The sequence below is a fragment of the Haliotis asinina genome, chromosome 1 (genome assembly GCF_037392515.1).
Source record: "Haliotis asinina isolate JCU_RB_2024 chromosome 1, JCU_Hal_asi_v2, whole genome shotgun sequence".
NCBI classification, from domain to species: Eukaryota; Metazoa; Mollusca; class Gastropoda; order Lepetellida; family Haliotidae; genus Haliotis; species Haliotis asinina.
The window spans coordinates 100,203,954-100,227,947 of record NC_090280.1 but is presented as its reverse complement, the minus strand read 5'-3'; the positions used below and the strand labels follow the sequence as shown (position 1 = coordinate 100,227,947).

The window sequence follows — 23,994 nt, the reverse complement described above, 5'->3', positions numbered from 1 at the left end:
CTCTCTTAGGGCTGAAATAGTCGTAAGCTAATGTTAAATATGGCACTTACTCTCTTAGGGCTGAGATAGTCGTAAGCTAATGTTAAATATGGCACTTACTCTCTTAGGGCTGAGATAGTCGTAAGCTAATGTTAAATATGGCACTTACTCTCTTAGGGCTGAAATAGTCGTAAGCTAATGTTAAATATGGCACTTACTATCTTAGGGCTGAAATAGTCGTAAGCTAATGTTAAATATGGCACTTACTCTCTTAGGGCTGAGATAGGCGTAAGCTAATGTTAAATACGGCACTTACTTTCTTAGGGCTGAGATAGTCGTAAGTTAATGTTAAATATGGCACTTACTATCTTAGGGCTGAAATAGTCGTAAGTAAATGTTATATATGGCACTTACTATCTTAGGGCTAAGAGAGCTTAAAACCTAAGCCCTGTTATGTGAGTGGTTTGTAATAATGTACCTCTGATGGTCATCAGGGGACGACCAATTTGTGAGTCAAAACAGACCCGGCATTTATCGTCAAAACGAAAAAAGAATCAATATTACCAACAAAGGCACTGACAGTTAATGTCAGCACTGTACCAGAGATGGATGAGTTGAGAGCAGGTGGTATCTAACCAAGATACCAGGAGTTTGAGTGCAGCATGGGTTTCAGTCTTGGATACCTATGATGATCCATGGTCAAGTGACAAAAGCGTCTACCTTTTAGATGGTGTTTCTAGGTGTACACCAACGGTGTGCATCGTTGCCCACAGTGTCAGTGACTGGATTATCGAATCTGTTGTTCACGATTCCACAATGCCACTCAGAAAGTGGTCATATATAACATATGTTACATTTGGGATTACACTTTCTTAGTAAAGTAACCTGGGTTCGATTCCGCACATGGGTGGAATGTGTGAAGCCCATTTTTGGTGTCTCCCGAAGTGATATTGCTGGAATATTGCTAAAAGCGGCGTGAAACCAAAGTCACTCACGCACTCTTAGTAAAGTATGGATTCTTTTAGTGTTTTGATGGGTTGTGTCCCTTCCGGGAGTCGAACCCACACTCTCACAATCACCTAATCTCCAGCACACAAATGTTCACGCCCAGTTCCCACAATGCAGCTTTGAACAACAGTGCGCATACTGAAAGAACCCGTTTAGTGAAATGTCACAAAAAGTATTATTTTCCCGACATATTGGTTATTTATGTTACATCCAGAAACATTTTTAACTGCTGACATTTGCAACTGAGTAACGTAACTATCCAGAAAATACAATAAACACGCAACCTATTTAATACACTGCATTACCAATGAATGCGAACTTGACTCGCACTTAAAACAGTAGTCATTAATACTATACATGAATATGTCAAACCGAACATTTTCTATTCACAATAGATACAAGCATATTTTTTTCTCAGCATGTGCAGGTAAATAGCTTTTTGTGTGTCTATGTTTAACGTTGGTAGAACTCAAAATACACGAGTGTTGTATCTCAGGTTTGTAATGATGGAAGGTGAGTGAGTGAATTTAGTTTTACTCCGCTTTTAGCAATATTCCAGCGATATCATGGTGGGGGACACCAGAAATGGGCTTCCCATATTGTATCCATGTGGGGAATCGAACATGGGTCTCCGGCGTGACGAGCGAACGCTTTGACCACTAGGCCCCAATGATGGAAGATCCATAACAATACCGTATGTATTATCCGTTCTTCTAAAAATACATATGGCATATGTTATGTTCGTGAGACCATGGAAATTTTATATGAGTAGCAGAGTATAAAGTGGTTTCTGCATTGCCTTTCCTGTGAACTTCGTGAGTAAAATGTGCGTGAACATTTTGATATTCGTCAGAAAACACGACAAGCAGCTGTATTAGCACTGTCTCAAGATCAGGTCCCAAATGACGAGTCCCATATCACTCCATCAACTCTTTAATCGTCTCACGGGGAGCGATTACAATTACTTTGACACTCACACAAATATGCAAAGTTTCAAACGTACTTTATTTTGAAAGTGAATAAGTTACCTAGCTTCTTGTAATTCGATACTAGGCGATAGCTCACAACGTTAGCCGGCACTAACTAGTAAATTAGCATCTTGGTTTAAACATCAGTGTCATATGAAGTTCACGATCATGTCCTTAACAAAGTCGTAACGTAACGAGTGTTACAATTGACCCCTAGCACGGACAAACAAACTAGTGAAGAACCATCACCATAATTTGCTTCATTATCATTGCTCAAGGGCAACTTACATGGGGGCAATTGTTACTCAGTGTTATGATTGCACCCTAATTACATGGGGGCAATTGTTACTCAGTGTTATGATTGCACCCTAATTACATGGGGGCAATTATTACTCAGTGTTATGATTGCACCCTAATTACATGGGGGCAATTGTTGCTCAGTGTTATGATTGCACCCTAATTACATGGGGGCAATTGTTACTCAGTGTTATGATTGCACCCTAATTACATGGGGGCAATTGTTCCTCAGTGTTATGATTGCACCCTAATTACATGGGGGCAATTGTTGCTCAGTGTTATGATTGCACCCTAATTACATGGGGGCAATTGTTACTCAGCGTTATGATTGCACCCTAATTACATGGGGGCAATTGTTACTCAGTGTTATGATTGCACCCTAATTACATGGGGGCAATTGTTACTCAGTGTTATGATTGCACCCTAATTACATGGGGGCAATTGTTACTCAGTGTTATGATTGCACCCGATGGTAGTTGCCACGTTTCATGTCACGTCACATGTCGTAATACCTCAGTTTTGCACTTGAAAGGCTAATTTCATGTCAAGTACTGCACTAACAACGTTTTATTACATTTTGTGGAAAATTTACTTAGCTAACTCGCTATGAGCGAGCACCTGAAATGGATGTGTACCGTAAGAACTTACCTACTCCATGTTTGTGCGAAATCTTTTGGAGTATTCGCCTCTGTTACAAATGCACCAGGTTAACCTCGGTCTCTCCTAATCGAGTCTTAACCGGACAATCCCGTGGTCAACAACATGAACGCCGATCTACGCAACTGAGTTACGATAACATGTAAGCCAGCGAGCCTGACCACCCGATCCCGTTAGTCGACTCTTACGAGTTGCTGAAGACAAATTCTGAGATCTTCACAGATGTGAGATCTTCTGAAAATGGTAATGAAACCGTTTACCATTTTGCGATAAGATTTCTGTCTGCGTTGATAAACCAAGAGAGTGTTTGGTTGTTTATAAGGGCTAACCGTTTGAGTATTGCAATTTAAACTGCAGATTCACTCCTCGTTTTCAGCCCTTACCCTTCCTGGTATGTGTCCATTCCGTTATGTGTGCAAGAGGCACATTCGCTACCATGCTTTTTGAAAGTGACCCCTCATCACCCCCACCCGTACCCTTATTCTGACACATTTTTCTTTTCTTGCACATAATTTGATTGGCCCGACGAATCTGCGATAGTAAATGAATCCGGTGCAACTGTCATAATAGAATTATAAATACTAAATACTAAACTCTATCAAAAACTGAAAGCGAGTAAATATGCAGTTTTACATTTTGTGTCGGTTATTGAAACCATTCTTAATGCACAAGGGCCAAGCGGTTAAAGCATTTGTTCGGCACGCCGAAGACAAAGTTTCGATTCCCCACATGGGTACACAGAGTGAAGCCCATTCAAGGTGTCCCCCGACCTTTGGAGATCCAGGGTAGAATAGGTCTTCAGCAATCAATGCTTTTCCCAAAAGGCGACTATGCCTGTCTAAAGAGGCGACTGGCGGGATCGAATTGTCAGGTTTGCAGACTTCGTTGTCACGTGTCAATTGCGCAGATCGATGCACACTCCGCCGCAGCTATGGTTTAGCATAGCATCACTGCCATAGACTAATTTGCATATCACATGACACGACTTTTTCTCTTGTTTGTAAACAAACTCGCATATTCATAAATTAACAGGGCCTGGCATAACGGAATGAGTGAGTTAAGTTCTACGCCGCAGTCAGCAATATTCCAGCTATATGGCGATGGTGTGTAAATAAGTCAGTCGTATGCGACAAAGCATAACGGAAGCGATTTCGGAGTGGTTTTCATACTCTTTTACACTGTTAGGTAATTGGAAGGTCTTGCATGGAAGGTGTTAATTTCTGTGACCCGAATATATTGTGATTTTGACAACATAAATATCTAGCAGGTACATAACACTGAGAAGTGAAAAAAAATCTCAAAAAGTCTCAAACAAATAATGTTTAAATACGATTTGAAAAAATAGAATGGACATGGCTGAAATCTATCTCGTTTGTCAGGGTAATGGTTTATAGTGACTTATGTATAATATTATTGTATGCGTGATTGGTTGATACCTATAACAAATTACTACAATAACTGCATGAAAGTTATTATTATTATATTACGCTTTATTAATTAAAAGTAGTATGTAGCAGGGAGGATTGTGTGATCCTGACAGTCAAGCTGGTAAGGCTCATCATCAGCTCACAGCCCTTACCCGCTCTATGCAACCCAGGGAGCGAATGGGACTTCTTGGACACGCTGCCTGGTCGAATCCACCAAGAACTTTCCTTAGAATATGTAGACTCCCCACCACTGCAGCCTTCAGCATTACCTAGAGTGTCAGAAGGGCCGAGTTCCCTGTGGAAACACGGCCTCTTTCTTGATCCGAGCGAAGAGCACAGGAGGTACCAAACCAAGGGCACCAAGAACGTTTCAAAGGCGAGGTCCGGATACTTAGCATCCTTTTCCTGAATCTTGCCACTGTATATTGACTGTATATTGGCCTATTTCATTTTCCATGACGATAGAAAAAAAACAACAAAAAACAAAAAACAACGAGCCATGCCACCATGTTTTTTTTTTTAAGATATGATGTTTGCGTCAAGGAAGGACATCCACTGACAAGGTGCTAGGCAGTCTCTGAGAATTTGTTGCAAAGCGGACATTTCGTATTGATATTTTCTTCAGGAGTCACATTTAGGCGATTACTAGTGGGATGTGACTGGTCCTGAGCAGCAAAAAGGAAGCGCTTCTATTTTTGTTACTATGCATCCGCATACTATTGCATGCACGCTCGCACGCACGCACGCACGCACGCACGCACGCACGCACACACACATACATACATACATACATTATAGGTACAGGGGTTATAGGTATGAGGCAAATGGGCCAACAACAGCCATATTGCTGTGACAATCCCACAGGAAGACTGCTATCTGCGCACTCTTCATCTGCGCAACCGGTTCATCACGGCAACGGAAACGGCGGCAGAGACCTAGGCTCTAGGACATGCCATTAGTCGACGTACCGTGCTATGACGTCTACTTGCAGCCGGGAACATCGTGGTGACCCAGGAACATCGTCGGTGTAGGTTACAGTGGGCAAAGGCTATTCGTCGCTTCCTGGTACATTGGAAGCGACTGTTTTAACAGGCGAGCGTCGATTCGCCATGTTCCATTGTGGTTGCATGTTTTGCTTTGATTTTATCGATCATTAATTAGGGTGTTCACTTTCTTTTGTCCACTAGTTTAAATTGACGGAGACATTTTAGAAGTGATAGAATAATATAGGTAAATCGTTTATTTCAAACAATGATGACTGGTGTCTCCGTTTCAACAAACTGTTTGAATGATATGTGCATTGTACATTCAGTATACCTTAAAAATATAGTGTCAGAATTTTATAAGAAAAGGAAATCAGATGTGAGAAGAATTGTTGATCAGAAGTTAATATTTATGTCTTTACCCAATCGTTCTGCTTTGCGCAATATTTCTTCAATTATCAACAGGTGTGAATGATCAATTTAAGTCAGGGATGTATAATAATTACAAACTGGCAATAACAAAGACCCTCCGGCTGTCTTGAGTGCGGATGTTGGCGTATCTCCAGCTCCCAGCATACCTACAGAATACAGCACCACACACTTTAATAATACGTCATGATACGTATTTACGTTTTTTTGTGTGTGTGTGATTTCGTTCCAAAGCACGTTCCAGAGACTTCGCGTTCGACGGATTCTCACAAGCATTTTGCCTGTCTCAGTGACGTGACCGACGGCAGAGAACGTCCTCGGGAGAGATTGTGGTGCTAAAGGTGCGCGTTTAAGACTCACACTTCCTTGCGTTTGACGTATGTAATGTCGTGATAATATACCAAATTTTCATGGCTTTTTTCCGATATATTCTATCTTGTGAGTAGTTGGTGTTTCACTTGGTGATTAAACAAACGATACTGTTCTAAACCAACAATCATGGCAAATCACGTGTCAGTTTAAGGTAGTCTGTTGTAAGCGACCGGGAGGTGCAGGAAGGTGCAGCAGGGAAGTGCGTAGGCAGGACTAGCAAGGTGTCGAAACGCACATTGAGTTTTGGATCCAGACCGGAAAGAAGCTGGACCGTCGCTTATATTAGTTGAAAAGGAGAGTTATCGCCCCTTGCAATAAACAGATCACCCACACCTGTGCAATTTAAATGCATTTATTGCAACACTCCATAACAACAGTAGAATGTGGACTTTCAAAATGTTGTACGATCTGGGTATATACAAATACACTTCTCTCCTCCATACACGTATTGTGGACATGTGTCATGAACGAACAGCCGACAATCCACATATGTTAGCTGGATCATGCCAAAGTTGTGTTGTTACGCTTTATCCTTTATTCGCACACAGGTCGAAGCTAGACCAAAACAAAACACCGTATTGTATCAAAATAATGTAAGTGTAAATTTGATTTTGCATTCAACATAATGAGTGAGTGAGAGTTGAAATTTACGCAAGCAATATTCCAGCTATATGGCGGCGGTCTGTAAATAATCGAGCCTGGACCAGACAATCCAGTGATCAGCAACATGAGCATCGACCTGCGCAACTGGGAACCAATGACATGAGTCAACCAAGTCAGCGAGCCTTACCACCCGACCCCGTTAGTCGCCTCTTACGACAGGCATAGTCGCCTCTTGTAGCAAGCATGGGTTGCTGAAGGCCTATTCTACCCCGGAACCTAACGGATCACATTCAACATAGACAACGATGGGATACTGTGCAGTTGTGAACACTGGCTTGATATTATACTTCACACTGATTTTGTTTTGATGCTAGTAAAACAAAATGTACCGATATTTTGTATCTAAACCTACTTCATTGAGTCGTGAATGCCAGCGCATGCATATTAAAGTTAATGATCTAAATGCGATAACTGAATCGGACTAGTATGCAAAATGTGACATTTAAACAGGAACTACTGACACACAGGGAACTTTACCATCATACTCAACCGAAATTATTATCTCACTTCAAATATATCTGACATGCGAATGCTTACGTAGTTTAATGTCATTTACCGTTATCTCATAAATATGTCTGGTCTTTTAACAGTTCCATATTCCTTGGTGCACTGGTGATTTATAAAGATATATAATTAACACCAGCAAGCTTTTACATATACCGTCCCAATTACATTAAATTTTCGAGGGGCTATCAGTAAGGTTTTGAGCCCAAAATTGAGATAAAATAAGAAGAACGGTTTATATCATTCACATTAACATAATGTTGGCATGTAGTTTCCTGCCACGTGAGATTTAATCGCATGTGCCCCTGCCGAGTGGGTGAGTTAAATAAAATTTAAGGTCGCCGCGGCAATATTTCAACCATATAATAACGAGAAAGGTTGTTCATACACAATAAATACAAGTTGTTAAAAATGACCAGTCATCGAAACACTGTAACATACCTGCAGTATCAAAAACAGTGAAAACTAAATAGCGTATACCTTTAAAAGTAGAAAACTATTTTCGCCAATGCAATATAAAAATAGGCTATTGACAACTGAAGGTAGATCACCGTACTTTGGGGACTTACAATGCCTTTGCTACCTGCAGGGATTCTCACTGGATTTATACTATCCCCTCAGCCGCTAATGATGGTAGGAAAATTTAGCCATAATTAAAAGCACAAAAATACCACTTTTAAACATCTGGTATGTTAGATTTCCTTTAAAATAAGGATAATGATTATATTGTACATCAACTCATTTTAAGTATACAGCCATTAACAATATGAGTCACTAATTCAAACTTCTAATTATATAATATCTATTTACAAATCATTTATCAGAATTTTTACGTAACAAATCTATTTCCTTTAAAAATGCAATAACTGAATGAGAACTGATATTATGAAAAAGATCCTTCTCAGTTCGTGATTTGAAATAGTTATCCCTCGTGATTAAAAAAGCTACCCATACTGAAACGGCAGAAATGGCTAAATTTGAGTACAGACCAGTCATAGAGCTTTTGGTCCTCGAGGGCCATCCGGCGAAGGACATTACAGGGTAACTGGCAGCAGTACGAGTGCCGAGTCCCCCAGTTTGGGGTACTTGGGTACTTGTTCCACTTAAAAACATTCTCTGAATGGTATTCATGAATATTATACAATAACAGACTGGTGACTTCGGTCAATACCAGTCTTTTTATGGACCCGCTAAAAGTAATATTGATCGAGGACGAAACGGGTATTGACCAAATTCACCAGTCTATAATTGTTTTACATTGTAATTCCCTATAAAACTTCTACAAAGCAGAACATGCCAGTTTAGTCAAGAAAAGTTACTGTACTTTCACTACAAGCCAATAACGTTAGGTCAGGAATACTGTGACAATGGAATGACTTAGTTTTAGCAACTCGAATCAATATGACTTTTGGTCGGACCTGGGTTGGAGTCACACGACCGCCTCTAGATCAATCAGGTAGCCGGAAAAAATATGCTTACATAATAATATATAATTACAGATTCTTGTAGAGGTCGATGCCAGGTCTTCACTCAGGTCAATAATAAACGATATCGACTTCTACAAACCTCTGTAATTGTTTTGTTATATAATGGAAGAAAAAGAGGGTTTTAACATGAAGTGTTAATGCACACACTGTGTCATCTGCGGGATTCAGCTCATCATTACGTGATATGTCTTCACAATCAAAATATTTAACTAAAGGTACCAGACATAGCATAAACGACAACTTTTAAATAACAGGTGAAAAGAAGCAAGGGAAGACCCTTCGTACGGGATTCCTTGTCTGTGTTTAGTAACCCAAGTTAATTTTGTAATTTATCAGAAAATTCAAGTTAATATCGTGATTTGTAGACAAACACGTGACGGTATTTTGACCAATACCCACACAAAAACACTACAATAATGAGTTGAATTTATGAATGGATAAGACTGAACAGCGGTTGAATCACAAGAGGACATATATGTGTACTAATATATTTCCTCAGCTACAGCTACCAAATATTATGCTGAATATTCTTTTATGAAGAAAATCAAAAGCGCCAAACAGCAACACAGTCCAATAATGTATATCTGTAGCTTCAAATCTGAAATAGTTTGTTTGAAAGTTATTTTGTTCAAGTACTGTCTCGGAGAATATATTACTTTTGATATATTTACAATACAACAATTATACCGAAATAGAGAATTGAATTAAAATGATAAGTGGCCTTTACCTGAGAGGATACGCAAGTTCCTCCAATTCAAAGTCAATTTAGCTCTACCATACTCTTAATCGTAGTATATTTGTTGTTTTAACATTGGCTTAAACTCGCCCATATCGCCAGGAGCTGATGGGATGGTGTAAATCCAGCCAGGGTCCATGCAGGTAGCAAGAGTACTGTAAGTCCCCATGGCCACTAGTATGGTGATCTACCTTCAGATTCTTGCGATCTATAGCCCGTGTGTTATATCGTATTGTCTTCTTAAATTACAATGTTTCAGTTTTTCATGCTAGTTTTATATTTATATCTGTGATATTCTAGTATTTTTACTGTCCACCGTGGACAAGTTTTACTCTTCAGCATTTTATAAAATAATATGAATTGTTTTCATCATGATATGGCTGAGATATTGCCAATGTGATGTTAAAGATTAACTCACTCACGTAACCTCGAAAAGACGTATTCACAAGAAGAGACTACTCACTGTGGTACAACTTCATAACAACAAGCATCGAAGCAACTGTTCCTATCGACAAGGCTCCCAGGACAATTGACAATGTGCGGTACATCTCGGATGAAGACTCTGTAGGAAATATTTGGAGAATTCGATATAACAAGCCAACCGGCGTCTTAATACCTCGGTTGGTTATCAATTTACAAATGTTTTGACGTAAGTTGAATCAGCTTCAAAAGTTACACATACATTACCTTTGTCATTTGAGAACGTAACTGATGAATGTATAACATCTCACTCCAATACAAGAAGATAGTCAGCATTTTGTGAAAGGATATTATTCTTAACAATAACATTGTCATTGTTGTTTCATAAACACATACCACAAGACGGTGTACACGAGGGTTTATCAGTTGTATGTGCTGCTGAAGCTGTTGATGATGGAGTTGGTGTCTCTGTTGTAGTTGGTGCTTCTGTTGTAGTTGGACATGCACCATCGGTACCTGCAACACATGATGGTAACAATCATTGGAAACAATCAATACAATATCTATATGATGTCATATGATAATGTATATTATAATGTCCACGGAATTATGAGTGAGTTAAAGAGGATTAAACGCCGCTTTGAAAGTCTGACTTTTCATGCAACGACGTATCAGCTTAGTGTGGAAACAAGCCCGACTTGATGCATGTTTCACACTTTGAACACGTTGGTAAAATCCACCGATAGGTTTATCCCGCAGACTCACGATATGTCTTTGAAACAGAAGCATAGTTTAAGAGACAGTCTTCCACACAGCCAGTAGTTGGGTATCCCTCATTGATACTCCTTTAGTAGTTGTCGGTAATACAATTACTGCTGTAAATGTTCATGAAATCCTATGGACTCTAAGACTAAGCTATTGGACACAGGCCGTAAAAGGGAAATGAACGGTTGGGCTGTCAGGCAAGGTGACTGTGTAAATGATGTATCATCGTACATGCTGAAATAAATGGTCTTACAGTCACGTCCTGTAACATCAAATTATGTAAGTCACGGTGTGTATCAAATACTGGCAATGTGACTAAAAGCCTAACCAACTGACTCAATCAAATTATATGATATGTACTTACCAAAGCAGTATCTCTCAGAACACCCGCCCATCTTCACGAGGAAGTACACATAGAAATGAGTACAGTTTTTCACCTGGATGGTAACTTGTTTTCGGCAGGGTTCGTTGTAGAAGCTAACACAAACAGTCATGTCCACGATGTCGTCGGAGACGGAGGGAAGAGTTCCTGGGTACATCAAGTGAATCAGCCCAAAATATCAAGCATGATATACCATTAAATATGTAGGTGGTATTGGACTTGTAAGATCGATACACACAAATGATGAAGCCAAGACAAGCAGATTAAGGGAGAATGTGACAGTTTACTCCAGATACTCCATCATCTGCTTGGGTGTATACTACCCTCTCTCAAATGCATAGGTATTGGCTATTTGTATGCTCGCAAAATAGATTACCCCATATTTTTTACTGGCTAAATAATAGTGTAATAGATCGGTATCGAAATTTCGAGTGCTGCCATGTAACATTTTAAGATAGTGTCAGATTCAAATATTTTCCCTCGCATCATTATGTTTTTAAACTTTGAAAAAGCCGCGTAATTTTCTTATTGCCGATATCACCTCTAAGGAAACTATCAGTAATCCTTCTTGATACTATTGTTTTGTAGTCTCTAGCTAGGTCTCACGTGATATCTGATTGAAACTGACATGTTTCTCAAATTTCACCGAGAATTTACTTTTTTTAGTTTTTAATTGTTTTGTTGCGAAACAGTGCTGTTGGTGGAGTCACGCCTGGTAAAATGCGATTCAAAATGGCCGAACGGAAATATAATTATACTTGTTGAGCGAGAACATGTGAAGGTACGATTAAGATCATTTTTACATTAGGGACACTTTGTCTTGACTAAAATTTCCGATCTACCAGTGCGGAAGCAAATTCCAAGTCTCAAACAAAATATGATCACACGCATCGACAGGCAGAAGGACAGACGGTCAGACGCATGCACACGCACGCGCACACACATGCAACCACAAAGTACCAAAGGGCTAGTTCCCTAAAACCAACCATTCAACCAGCCTGGGTAGTTGGCGCCGCAGCTGTTGATGTCCACGTGGGATGTTGGCATCTCCAGAGATCCATGGTAGTTGACCACCTGGTACCAGTTCTCCGTGATGTAGCGGTCACACTCCTCCGGCTGGTAGGGACATTTAGGACTGCGGCCCCCGTCGTCGTAGATGTACTTGTGGTCGACGCAGGGGTCGGATGCTGTAAATAGGGCCCTGAATAAACGGCTTGAGTACTGGACAAACTACTAACAAAAGAAACGCATAGGTAGTATTTTTCCATGTAACTTTTCGAATTTGCGTCATTGGTGTCTATGTAATCAGTGTATCTATGGTGAACGCTGTCTGCAAACACTTCCAAGTTTAAATTCATTGTCATTGAGGACACTTGCCAAAACGCATCAAAATCTGTTTTCCTCAATGAATGCAATAAACTGTGAACGGGATGAAATTCATGCGGTTCCTTTTGCACGCACATTCCATGCATCATTTCCAATAACAATCGGGGGTTTCAATGCTCTTGGTGTTGAAGTCATCCCTAGACTTACTGAGGCTCAGCGAAACAATACGATTGGTCATCTGAAGGCTGGGGAGTCTCAGTCTGCGATTGCAAGGCAACTGAATGTGTCACAGAGTACCATAGCAAGACTTTGGCATCGCTACCAGCAGCAAGGGTCAACATATAATCGCCCCAGTTCAGGTCGACCCCGTGTGACCACGCCCGCTCAGGTTCTGATCACACTATGAGGAACCACTTACGCCAGGCAGGTATTCGTTACAGAAGACCATTGCGAGGACCTGTCCTTACACGTCAACATCGGCAACAACGCAGACTGTTATCGTCAGTGATGATTTACGTTACATGCTGCGACGTCCCTACGGAAGAGCACGTTTATATCGACGTCGTAACGAACGCTACGCTGCAAACTGTGTAAAGGAAGTGGACAGAGTTGGTGGTGGACGTGTCATGGTTTTGGATGGCATCTCATACAGTGGCAGAACAGATCTCATTCAGAGTCCAGGGCAATTTGATAGCTTGACGTCACCGTGATGAAATCATCAGGCCTCATGTCCTTCCTTTCATGAACCGCCAGAACGTCATATTTCAGCATGATAACGCTCGGCCAAATACAGCAAGAATAACCAGGAATTGCCTTGCCCAGAACAACGTGCAGGTTCTTGATTGGCCCTCACGTTCTTAACCCTATTGAACATTTGTGGGACGAAATGGATCGCCGTGTGCGACAACGTGGCCCTCAGCCACAGACGTTACCTGTTTGTGGCCTTGGGGGAAGAGTACCAACTCATTTCCAGTCTCTTCATCCGGAATCTGGTCCAGTCTATGCCAAGCAACCATTGATGTTAATGGTGGTCACACAAGATACTGACTGCTCTGCGACCTTGACCTTGGAAGACTTGTCATTTGTGAAGTACATTTTCCTGCAGCATTGGACCGTTAATGTTCATTCAGGTTTTCTTTATGACTGCCCTGTATTGATAGCAATTTTCAGCTATGCGTTTCTTTTTTTAATAGTATATATTCCTTGACAAGATGAGTGAAAATTCTGTTATAATCATTTCATAAAATTACGCATCGTCTATGGAATGTTTTAAAAGCTACATTCCATTGTCTTTTATGTCTTTACAAATGCACATTGTGTAAGAAATGGAATGAGGTTAGTAGTGTTAATGCAATTGTTCGTCCTGGCATTCGTTTCCGGATAATTGGGATTGGGTGATCTGTGCCCTATACTTGTTAATCTACTTAATCAAGGCACACTTCGTAACGGTGTACACAATGTCCGTGATCAATAAAAATAACGTTACTGGCTTTTGTTTTGTTTTAATTAACATTATGTGAATACATGGTGCGGAACCACTAACTTGGCAAGGAACAGAACGCTGATACTCAGGATTATTTTCAACTAGTGAATACATGGCGTAGCACCACCTAGTTGAAACTCTGTATTGATTAGGTTGGACTGTGTGTCCAGAAACCTATGCAGGCCGTAGGAGGGAATTGAATGGTTGGGTGGTCAGGCGAGATGGTGCGCCATCGTACCTCACTCTCCCTATCACCATTCTTACTCCAGGGTGGATCGTTTCTACCAGTTCTGGATGAACCTATCTGTCTATGACCAGTATATTAAACGTATTACACTTAAACACCCATACATATATGGTTACAATGAAAGAGGGATTTTTTTTGCACTTTATTACCATAAGTTAAATTACAGGTGTTAGATGTGAACTAAATGGTGCTGAAATAAAGCTCTTACAACCACGTCCTGTAACATAAAATTATATAAGTGACGGTGTGGCTGAAATACTGCCGATGTGAATAAAATTAGCGACTACATGGCGTGGCACCACTTACCTACAGCGAGGAACAGGACGCCCATACTCAATATTCTCATTGTCATAGCTGTTTGGAAGATATTGTCCATTCTAACTACGGACTCAGGTAGTAAACATCCAAATTGTAATATGGCGAATCCACTGTGGACTGTTGTCTGGTGTCCATCCACGTGGAACATTGGAAAAAGAGCAATTACAGTCCGTATTGGTTACCTGTTCGACATTGCTTACAGGTCAGGGCAGACCGTGTGGCCGAGCAACGCTCACACAGAGTCGATAGGTATCTCATGTCATTGTAGAAAAAAACATAAATGGTTTCGAACAGCGATTGCATAACTAATATCAGCTTGAATCTGTACAGTAGTGTTACGTAATAAAGAAGGATAGTTATAGACAGGTGATCCGTATATACAGAACCATGCTCTGAGGTAACATGACAATAGCATTGCATGGGTCTGTATGAATGCACGCAAAGGCTTGAAGTTCATGTTACAGATAAAATCATGTACAATACATTGTCTCCATTCACAATGCTGAGATCCGGATGATATATAGGTACACATACATACCCCTTTGGAGATGCGACAAATGCTCTGACCCTCAGGGATTTCATGTATTCTCAACATTTCAACTTGCATGAACTTACCGAGTTCCATGGTGTTCCATTACGCTCATTTCCTGTCATTCTATCGGTCAATGTGTAAAAATTATGTTTGTAGGTTAAATGGACACTGGTCCAGAGCCATTCCATGCCAGTCATACAACATGTTAGGACGAAAAAAGAGTCAACGAACATCGTTATACTTTTGTCTTATAATCATGATTATATTTTAAGCATTTTTTTAACTTCATAAAAAGTAAACAATCTGAATGTAAAATGACAGTCACATCTAGACACCAGATATCAAAATACATATATTTGAAGGTAGGACGTGGATTTTGCACAGGCACTTGTCGACAGAATACATAATGTTTTATCAGTCAGTGTATTGTCGGTTGATCCGTAAAACGACATTTTAAACCCACCTGAGGATTATTCGTCTTGCACTTCTAAACGCATAGTACACAACCTGAAATGAATGTGTCACATCACGCCTTATATTTAAGATATAATGTGGAGAACACTATGAAAACAGAGAGGGATATATATATATATATATATTACATGAGTGTCCATACCATACTATGTTTAAGACACGAGTGTCGAAATGTCGCTCTCACTCGGGAAATACCGTCATTTCGGACACGAATGTGATATTCTGTTTATTACCGTAGAAATATGTATTGCTTAAACAAGAAACGAAGTGACTACTTATACAGAAGGCCGCGTAATAGCGGGGGAAGTAAACATCAAGGTAATCAGGCGGAAACCTCAAGACCACTTACAGAAGATACCGTACGCGCCTATGAAGCAAGTGGGTATTATCACTTGCAGTTATTTGTCAACCTTGAGTTTAAATAACAATAGAAAAATATATTTCAGTCGTAAATATGTAATTTATAACGCTTAATCTTCCATAAACAAGAATTTGTTAATACTTTGAACATTATTATGTCCAGAATTTTGCATAATATGCGTTGGTGCAGCAAAAAAGGTGTAAAAGGTGTTTACGAGCACTTTGATTTGTGAGTCGTTTGCATCCGGAAACATTGTCGTGTTTAACAATTAGTCAGCCTTTAAACCATAGCTGACCCGATCTTGGAATAATTTTACAAAAAGTGACAAGATAGAAAGAAGAATCGTGAGAACTGAAATCAGCGGGTCGGTGTGAACGATAGCGCTTGAAGATTCTGACACGACAGCGAGGAGGATCGTCGACAGTCGCCTATACCCGAGGAGGAAAGAATCTAACATCACGAAAGTGTTTGCATACCCTCAAAGAGTTTGGCCCATATTCATCCCCATTTCCTTTCGTAACCCCGATGAAAAATGTGCAAAGACAGCGTTAAGCCCAACTGGAGGGATATTGTAAACTTCTCTACATTCGCCAAGTTTTTTTCCCATGTCTCATGAAAGATGTCAGAATACTGACATCGTATCTGTATTTTTTAGCCGTATTTCGGTTTTCCTCATTAGCTAGAAGTGCATCAATGTCGTCGTCGTCCATCACAACACACCTATCATTATCACCTCCACTGGTCCCCTGTTTCACAAAAATCTCCTAAAAATATCATCCTCCAATATTTCCTCTATGACCGATTGTGCTAGATCAAAATAAGACTGAATTCCAGGTGGATGAGTGACAGTCTCGGGGAGAACTTGCAGGCGATGTCATGGAATTTCTTTTACACCCTCTGTTTGGTTTGTATACATGAAATGTCCCAAGCGGTTGGAAATGTTTGCAGACAGCGTTCACCATAGATATACTGATTACATAGACATCAGTGATTCAAGTTCTAAAAGTTACATGGAAAATACTACCAATGCGTTTCATTTTTTTTGAGTAGTTTATATATTTATATATACTAAAGTGATGGACATTTATTGTGTGTACTGAACCCAGTGCCTGCTTATCCTCGATGTGATTGGAAAATATTTTCAGGACATCCAGTGACCTTGTGCATGTCTGCACCACGTGTAGTATGCGTGTGGTTTATATATAGGTGTACAAATAGTAAACATATGAACGTTGAGAAAAGAAACATGTGTGTTTAGTTTTACGCCGCACTCAGCAATATTTCAGCTATATGGCATTCGTCTGCAAATAATCGAGTCTGCACCGGACAATCCAGTGATCAACATCATGAGCATCGTTCTGCGCAACTGGGAACCGATGACATGTGTCAGTCAAGTCAGCGAGCCTGACCACCCGACCCCGTTAGTCGCCTCATAGTCGCCTTTTATGTATGTCGTGCCGTGCAATGTCTGCATGCATGCATTGCGATGTCATGTCATATCATGTCATGTCATGTCAATTCATATCATTTCATGTCATGTATGTTACGTGCTTACACGTGCAAATGAACGCAGTAAACATCTCTCTTTAAACATCCTTTCTACAAATGATGCAAGATATGTGAATGACAAAGTCCCCAGGTTGGTTGACACACTTGTGCAGATTCTTGACAATCACGCACCTATAAAATCCAGAGTAGTTGTAATACGCAAAAATAGAGGATGGTACATCAAAATTCGTTACTTGACAGAGAAGCGCCGGCAACGATCTGGCGAAAAACACAGCTAGAAATGTATCGTCAAATGTATTGTAATGCTACCAGTATGGTGGACAGTGAGTTACGTTTGACAAAGCATGCATCCTTTTCGTGAAACATTCAGGAGAGTAAAAACAATCCGCGACATTTACACCTTCTTCTCAGTATCCTTCTCAAGCGAAATTCTAACTGTTGTCGTCCTGAACACAGTGATCTGAACAACTTTGTGAAATTCGTCTCCAGTAAAATGAAGACAAAATCGCAGTGATTTGCAGAGTAGACAGGAACTGGGCACCGTGGTCTTTGTTGAGGTTCCTTTCACCAGACATCCACATTTCGAACACTTGCAGGTTCTCATTTCCAGCTGGTCGTTTCTACAGCAAAGGTGAAAACATCATCTCTTGATGTTCTGGCTGACAAGATCCACGTTTTCTCCTCTGCTGTCCACAAGCAGACTATAATCACACCACCGTTGAAGAAACTTGATGTAGACAATTTCAGAAACTACAGACCAGTGTGAAATTTGTCCTCTCTGTCCAAATGTGTCGAGAAGATAGTTGCAAATAGAACTGTGGAACATTTCCAGCAATATCAATTGATGGAGTCCCGCCATTTAGCATACAGGTCAAAGCACAGTGCAGAGACGTCGTTAGACCAAGTATGCATTGACACCATGACTGCCATGGGCCAACGCCAGGTGGCTCTCTTTGGTCTTTTGGATCTCTCCAGGACTTTTGACACTGTCGATCGCCAAATTCTTCTGCAGCGTCTGACTGAAGGTCAGAGTCGATATTGATGGAACTGTCCTTGACTTGATACTTTCTTACTTATCTTTACTTTCCACTGCATCACCTTACCACTTGGTGGTATCCTTGGATCATTACTGTTTATTCTGTACCATTGGTGACATTGTCGGAAAGCGCTCAGTGAAAATGTGACGTCAGAGAGCAGCATTGCGTTAGATTCTAGGCGAAAAATCAGCATTATCGTTATTATTTCATCTCTATGCTGATGATTGTGCACTGAAGATACAACAATGCAGTACTGAAATGAGAGCTTGGATGACCTTGAACTTACCGAAATTGAATGACACCAAGACTGAGCTCTTCACCTTTGGTTCAAGGCATCAACTTTACAAAGAGCGTGACACTTTACCCCTTGACGTTGAACAAGATGTTATGACACAGTCTGTAAAAAATGATGTCATCGTTCAATCAACAATGTGATTAGAAAGTCACACGAACAAAGGACGCTCCTACCTCATATTCAGTATTAGTAAGATCTTAAACCTCTCAAACTTCAACACCGCCAACTTCGAACGACCAGTCTTGTTCTCTCTCAACTTGATTACTGCAACACTCTCTATTATAACACTCCTCGACCGCCTCTTTCACAACTCCAACGGATTTAGAATTCAGCCGTCAGTGTTGTTGCCTGTTCTTGCACCACGCAGTCAAACTGATGACACCGATCCTCCAAACGGTTTACCGGCTTTCTTTATCGAGCAGAATTTAATACAAATTCTTCCTCTTACTCACAGCTGATCTATGAGAATAGGTTTTCTCCATATCTGAAAAAGCCTCGTTCATCTCCATGTTCCAAGCTGATTGCTCAAACCTCATCTTTTCAAACATGGTATTGTTACATGTTACCCTTAGTTTGTGAAACAATGGAACTACTCGACTAGCAGAGGGATAATGTTTGAAACTAAGTTACTCAGGTAATATATATCAGCTAATATATACTGAGGGAAAAATAAGGAATCGTATGAAACTTTATTTTTCCCCAAGGATTCCTCACAAGGGTTCTATCGCATAACTTGTGAAGAAATGTGGAAAAAATAAGGGAACACTTGTGCTTTCATGTGATCTCTTGTTTTTACCTTCAGAATACATGAGTGAGTGAGTTAAAGATGGCCTCGTTCACTACCATTTGACGTAGTTCTTTAATGTGTTCCCCCAAACCCGTGAGTGGTATGTCTGTCACCGGCTGAGAACTAATACCATCAGAGTTACGTCGTGAAAGAACAACACAAACCCGCATTCCTTAAGGAAACACATACGCGTCAACAAATGTGGACAATGATTAAAAACACGGTAACATATCTATCGCAGTTAGAACATTGGGTATTTACAGGTGAAGACGTTCGAGACCTCACAGTTACATTCTTACGTTCTGCTGTAATCAAAGGATAAGCTGTTAGTATGTATGGGTTCTCACCAAAACAAGCTGAACATGTGTCACAATGAGAATTGTGTCTTACCAATGGAATACACAGCCATGTGCCATATTTGCCCCAGATGTCATGATCATATTATGAATCTGCATTGGCAAAACCTCCTTCAAACCTTCAAGGGTCACATTGATGTTTGAATTTCATATTTAGCTTGATTATGAAAGAAATGTATTCGTTATTACATTTTCCATATATCTTGATGTTTGACAAAGAATCGAAAGGTCCCATCCCAGATTCGTTTCACTGCATACATGCTACAGCCATCACTTGCACAATATATGTTTCTTATTGTTGTGTTAGTGATTGTACAGAGCTCTAAGTTGGTTTTGTTGTTGTTATAAGCTTACTTGGAGACACACAATAAGCCGGCGATAAAAAAGTTGACACGCTGTTGGTATCACGACCCCCAGTGCAGCATTGCATGCATCAGCGGGGACGTATAGCGTGAGTTGAAGACACAGGTATTTATACAGCAGTTGAAAAGTAAACCATGTACAATTTATAAACTTGTCAGACATGTCGACCGGATATTGTCTTATGTTGATGCTACTTATGAGCTCCAGCATTACCCCCTGTCATGGTAAGTAATTACATTATTAATAATTATATTTGTTTCATTAATTCAGGCGTACTTATTTGTTCCGCCAGTTTCTGCACGTGGTTTTGGAGCTAACCTCGCGGTCAAGGGTCAGCGAAAATAAGAACAAACTCAAACTATCTCTTCATGCTCTTCAGGATATATCCTGGCCTTTCATATTCTCGCGGTTCTTACGGATATCGGCTGAAAAAAATATGCAAACATTTCTTTTCGTATGAATGCTTGTTCTTTTAAATGTAGAGACTCTCCCTCTAACATCTGCATCTATCAACCGCTTGATCCATCAGATGTATTATCGCTCTTGAACTCTATGAAAAACGTTTGCGTCTGCCATTCTCGCGGCATAACGAGGAAGCAACGTTATGAAGTGTAAGAAAGAGGAAGCCTGTCGGAAAGGGCGGGAAAAAGTTACGATTGTCCAAGTTGGTAAAACTCACGAATATTCGTTACATTGCAAAAGTTTGATAATTCACAGACTTGGGCCACTTGCTAGTTACCGGTCAATGATGTAAACAACCACTAAGTATCACGCATCGGCGAACTCGGTAGAAAATGTGTTTAACGCGAGAATAGGAAACCCGCGAGAACAGAAGACAGTCCTATATCTCGATTATACGCCGAGACACCAGTATGAGTACAAACTACAAAACATTTTCCAAAGTTTCGGACGTCACAAGCAGCTATTTATGAGTCATTATCAAATAGTGACGAGAGGTATTAGCCAAAAGTAGTACGCATCCTGTATCCATCACAGCTAATAACAGAAGCAAGTAAATTTCTCTCCTGAAATAACTCCGAGGCCTATGGCAAAAGTAAAAAGAACTTGCCTGTAACATCTGCCCCTGAGGCAATATGACAGGAAATTTAACCACATATCTCTGGAATGTTTCGTGTTGTACTTGAAAAGTGTAACTTCTGAGTTGTATGACTCTGAAACCTTGCTCAATTCTCACTAATAATTTGTGAAATGTAATCAGCAAATTATGCAAAATTACAGACATATTACTTGAAATATAGGGAAACATGAAACCATCTCTCATGTTATGAATCGTTGTTCAGGGATTCCAATATGAGGCGGTCGAATGGCAAACTGTTTTCACTTTTGTTATGAAACTAAAGATATCTTCGGTTGCTTTAAAGATATCTGTAAATGATTGAACATATCTTTCATTAATTACTGATATCTCAAAATGTTATACAGATTATAATAAAAATTAAGATATCAATAAACAGTTACTACCACAGTGTACATCATTGTTTTCAGAATTTACACATCACCACACATGCATTTATAAATATCCTCAATTCAGTTAGAGATATCTTCAATTCTTGCTATTACTGACATCTAATATAAAACTAAAGATATCATTAATAATTTTGAAGCTATCTTTAAATCAGTTACTGATGTCTGTAATACAAGCAAAAGGAGAGAATGGAAAATGAATTATTCCCCAAAAAGACTACAGCTAAAAACCTGGTAGACTTTAATTTTCATCAAATGTTTTGGGACTTATGTACCCTCTCAGGAGGACAATAAGTTTACATTTCTTTGACTCCCTTTGAGTAACAGTCACAAACGATCTCAGTTACTAATCCAAACTACCAATACTAAAGTAGTTATATGTTTAAAAATCAGATAACAAATCTAATTCTTTTAAAGATAAAATAATTAAATGAGAACTGATATTATTAAAAAGATACTTCATAGTTCGGGATTTGAACAGTGCATCCTTTGTGATGGAATATTCAACATAGTCAAGCAGGACATGCTTGACCGTGACCCTTTCATCACAAGGGATGCAGAACGGAGGAATCTTCACCTTCCAATAGGTACTCATGTGTGTATCTTGTGTGACCAGTACGCCATCGTCGTATGATCGATTCTTCAAATCTGGACTGACAACCCAAATGGGTATAACCGATATAAGGTTTTTTTATGTGATTTATTGATACCCACATGGGTGTCCCACTTCGTCTGCGTTACATCACGGATATAGGATCTGATGACAGCTTTGTAATCATTGTATTCCCAGAAATGCCAAATAACCAGCACGTTGGCCAGTAGCAAAATCATTATATAATTCAAAAATTGCTATTAACAGTCGACGTTTACATGATAAGTTTTGATAGGAACTTAGTGTCATATGCATTTTCAAGCTAACAACGATAGACACAGCGTATTGTTTATTAATCATAGCGTATTTAACAAATGATTCCAAACTCACTAAGTGATCAACAGTACTTATATTTTTACGGAAGCCACATTGTATATCTGTTATGAGGTTGTTTATTTCTAAGCATGTCGATTATTATTCATGCGGTCCATGTTTTTGTAAACACAGCTTGTCAGAGAAATCGGTCGATAATTTGGTAGATTCGTATGATGACGTCCAGGTATAGCGTCACGTCACGAGGAAGGAAATTTCCTGATGTCCAAATATCATCAAAAATGGTTTAAAAAGTCTTTAGACAGGATTCTGGTAAGTGTTTCAGCAGTTGATAATGTATCTCAACAACTCCCGTAGCAGTATCGTGAGCTTGATCAAGAGCAGTGTGGAGTTCATGAAGAGAAAATATTTCATAATAATCTTTATTATCTGAATTAAAATTAATGCAGGTTGTTTCTCTCTGCTTTAGATAGTTTTGGAATTCAGGTGCATAATTTGCTGAGGGAGAATGCTTAGCAAGTCTCGCCAAATTTATTTATTATATCTGATTTAGTAGTCAATAATTTGTTGTCGTCTTTAAGGTGGTAATTGCTGGATTTAGAGCCCTCACCTATAACTTTCTGGATTTTGTTCATAACCTTTGACAGGCGTGCGCGAAATAATTTTTGATACACAGTTTTGCCAAGATTGGCGTTTATTGTTTCTAAAGGTACGTCTTGCTTAAGCGTTTAATATTTTGAATTTGTTCGAGTGAGTGAGTGAGTGAGTTTAGTTTTACGCCGCACTCAGCAATACTACAGCTATATGGCGGCGGTCTGTAAATAATCGAGTCTGGACCAGACAATCCAGTGATCAACAACATGAGCATCGATCTGCGCAATTGGGAACCAATGACATGCGTCAACCAAGTCAGCCAGCCTGACCACCCGATCCCGTTAGTCGCCTCTTACGACAAGCTGAGTCGCCTTTTATGGCAAGCATGGGTTGCTGAAGGCCTATTCTACCCCGGGACCTTCACGGGTTGAATTTGTTCAAATTATGGACCATAGGAAGACGACGGAAAACCGTTCTGGCTTTTTCCGCGCCTTCCGAGCTTGCTTGCAGTCATTGTTAAACCGTGGTTTTCTATATTGTTATTAGAAATAAAGTCTTCCAGTATTTGCCCTCTTGTGTTTATATGTGTATCTCCCCTGTAGGTGTTGTGTCCACTAAAATCCCCTATGATGAAACAAAGCTTGGGAAGTTGCTCATACAGTACCTGGAGCTCACCAACATGCACAGAGGGAGAAGGTAGATAGAGAGAGCACAAAGCGAAAACAAAGCGCATGGTCACACGATTAGCAACATCCCGAAGTGTTGTATTCAGTGTAACACGACTGTGTACTACACCCTGCCTTATCGATATGGATGATCCTCCAA

The 23,994-nt window shown here is 39.9% G+C and overlaps 1 protein-coding gene across 1 annotated transcript; it reads right to left on the bottom strand.

The window, feature by feature from the left end:
• Positions 1–6,456: 6,456 nt before the first annotated feature.
• LOC137285030 (oncoprotein-induced transcript 3 protein-like) lies at positions 6,457–14,653 on the bottom strand. Its single transcript, XM_067817213.1, has 6 exons — positions 14,440–14,653; positions 12,064–12,264; positions 11,060–11,224; positions 10,327–10,446; positions 9,974–10,072; positions 6,457–6,675 (listed from the first exon to the last, which is right to left on the bottom strand). The coding sequence occupies exons 1-6, from the start codon at positions 14,597–14,599 to the stop codon at positions 6,641–6,643; spliced, it is 780 nt and encodes a 259-aa protein (XP_067673314.1). The 5' UTR covers positions 14,600–14,653; the 3' UTR covers positions 6,457–6,640.
• Between the last annotated feature and the right edge of the window lie 9,341 nt (positions 14,654–23,994).

What these genes read in the sequence shown, in the direction of transcription:
- LOC137285030 (XM_067817213.1), bottom strand. Translation starts at nt 14,599, where the DNA reads ATGTTCCACGTGGATGGACACCAGACAACAGTCCACAGTGGATTCGCC. An exon ending in CGTCCTGTTCCTCGCTGTAG is followed by an intron (nt 12,265 to 14,439) that starts GTAAGTGGTGCC and finishes CCCTATTTACAG; the next exon opens with CATCCGACCCCTGCGTCGAC. An exon ending in TGTTATGAAGTTGTACCACA is followed by an intron (nt 6,676 to 9,973) that starts GTGAGTAGTCTC and finishes GTTTTGGTCTAG; the next exon opens with CTTCGACCTGTGTGCGAATA.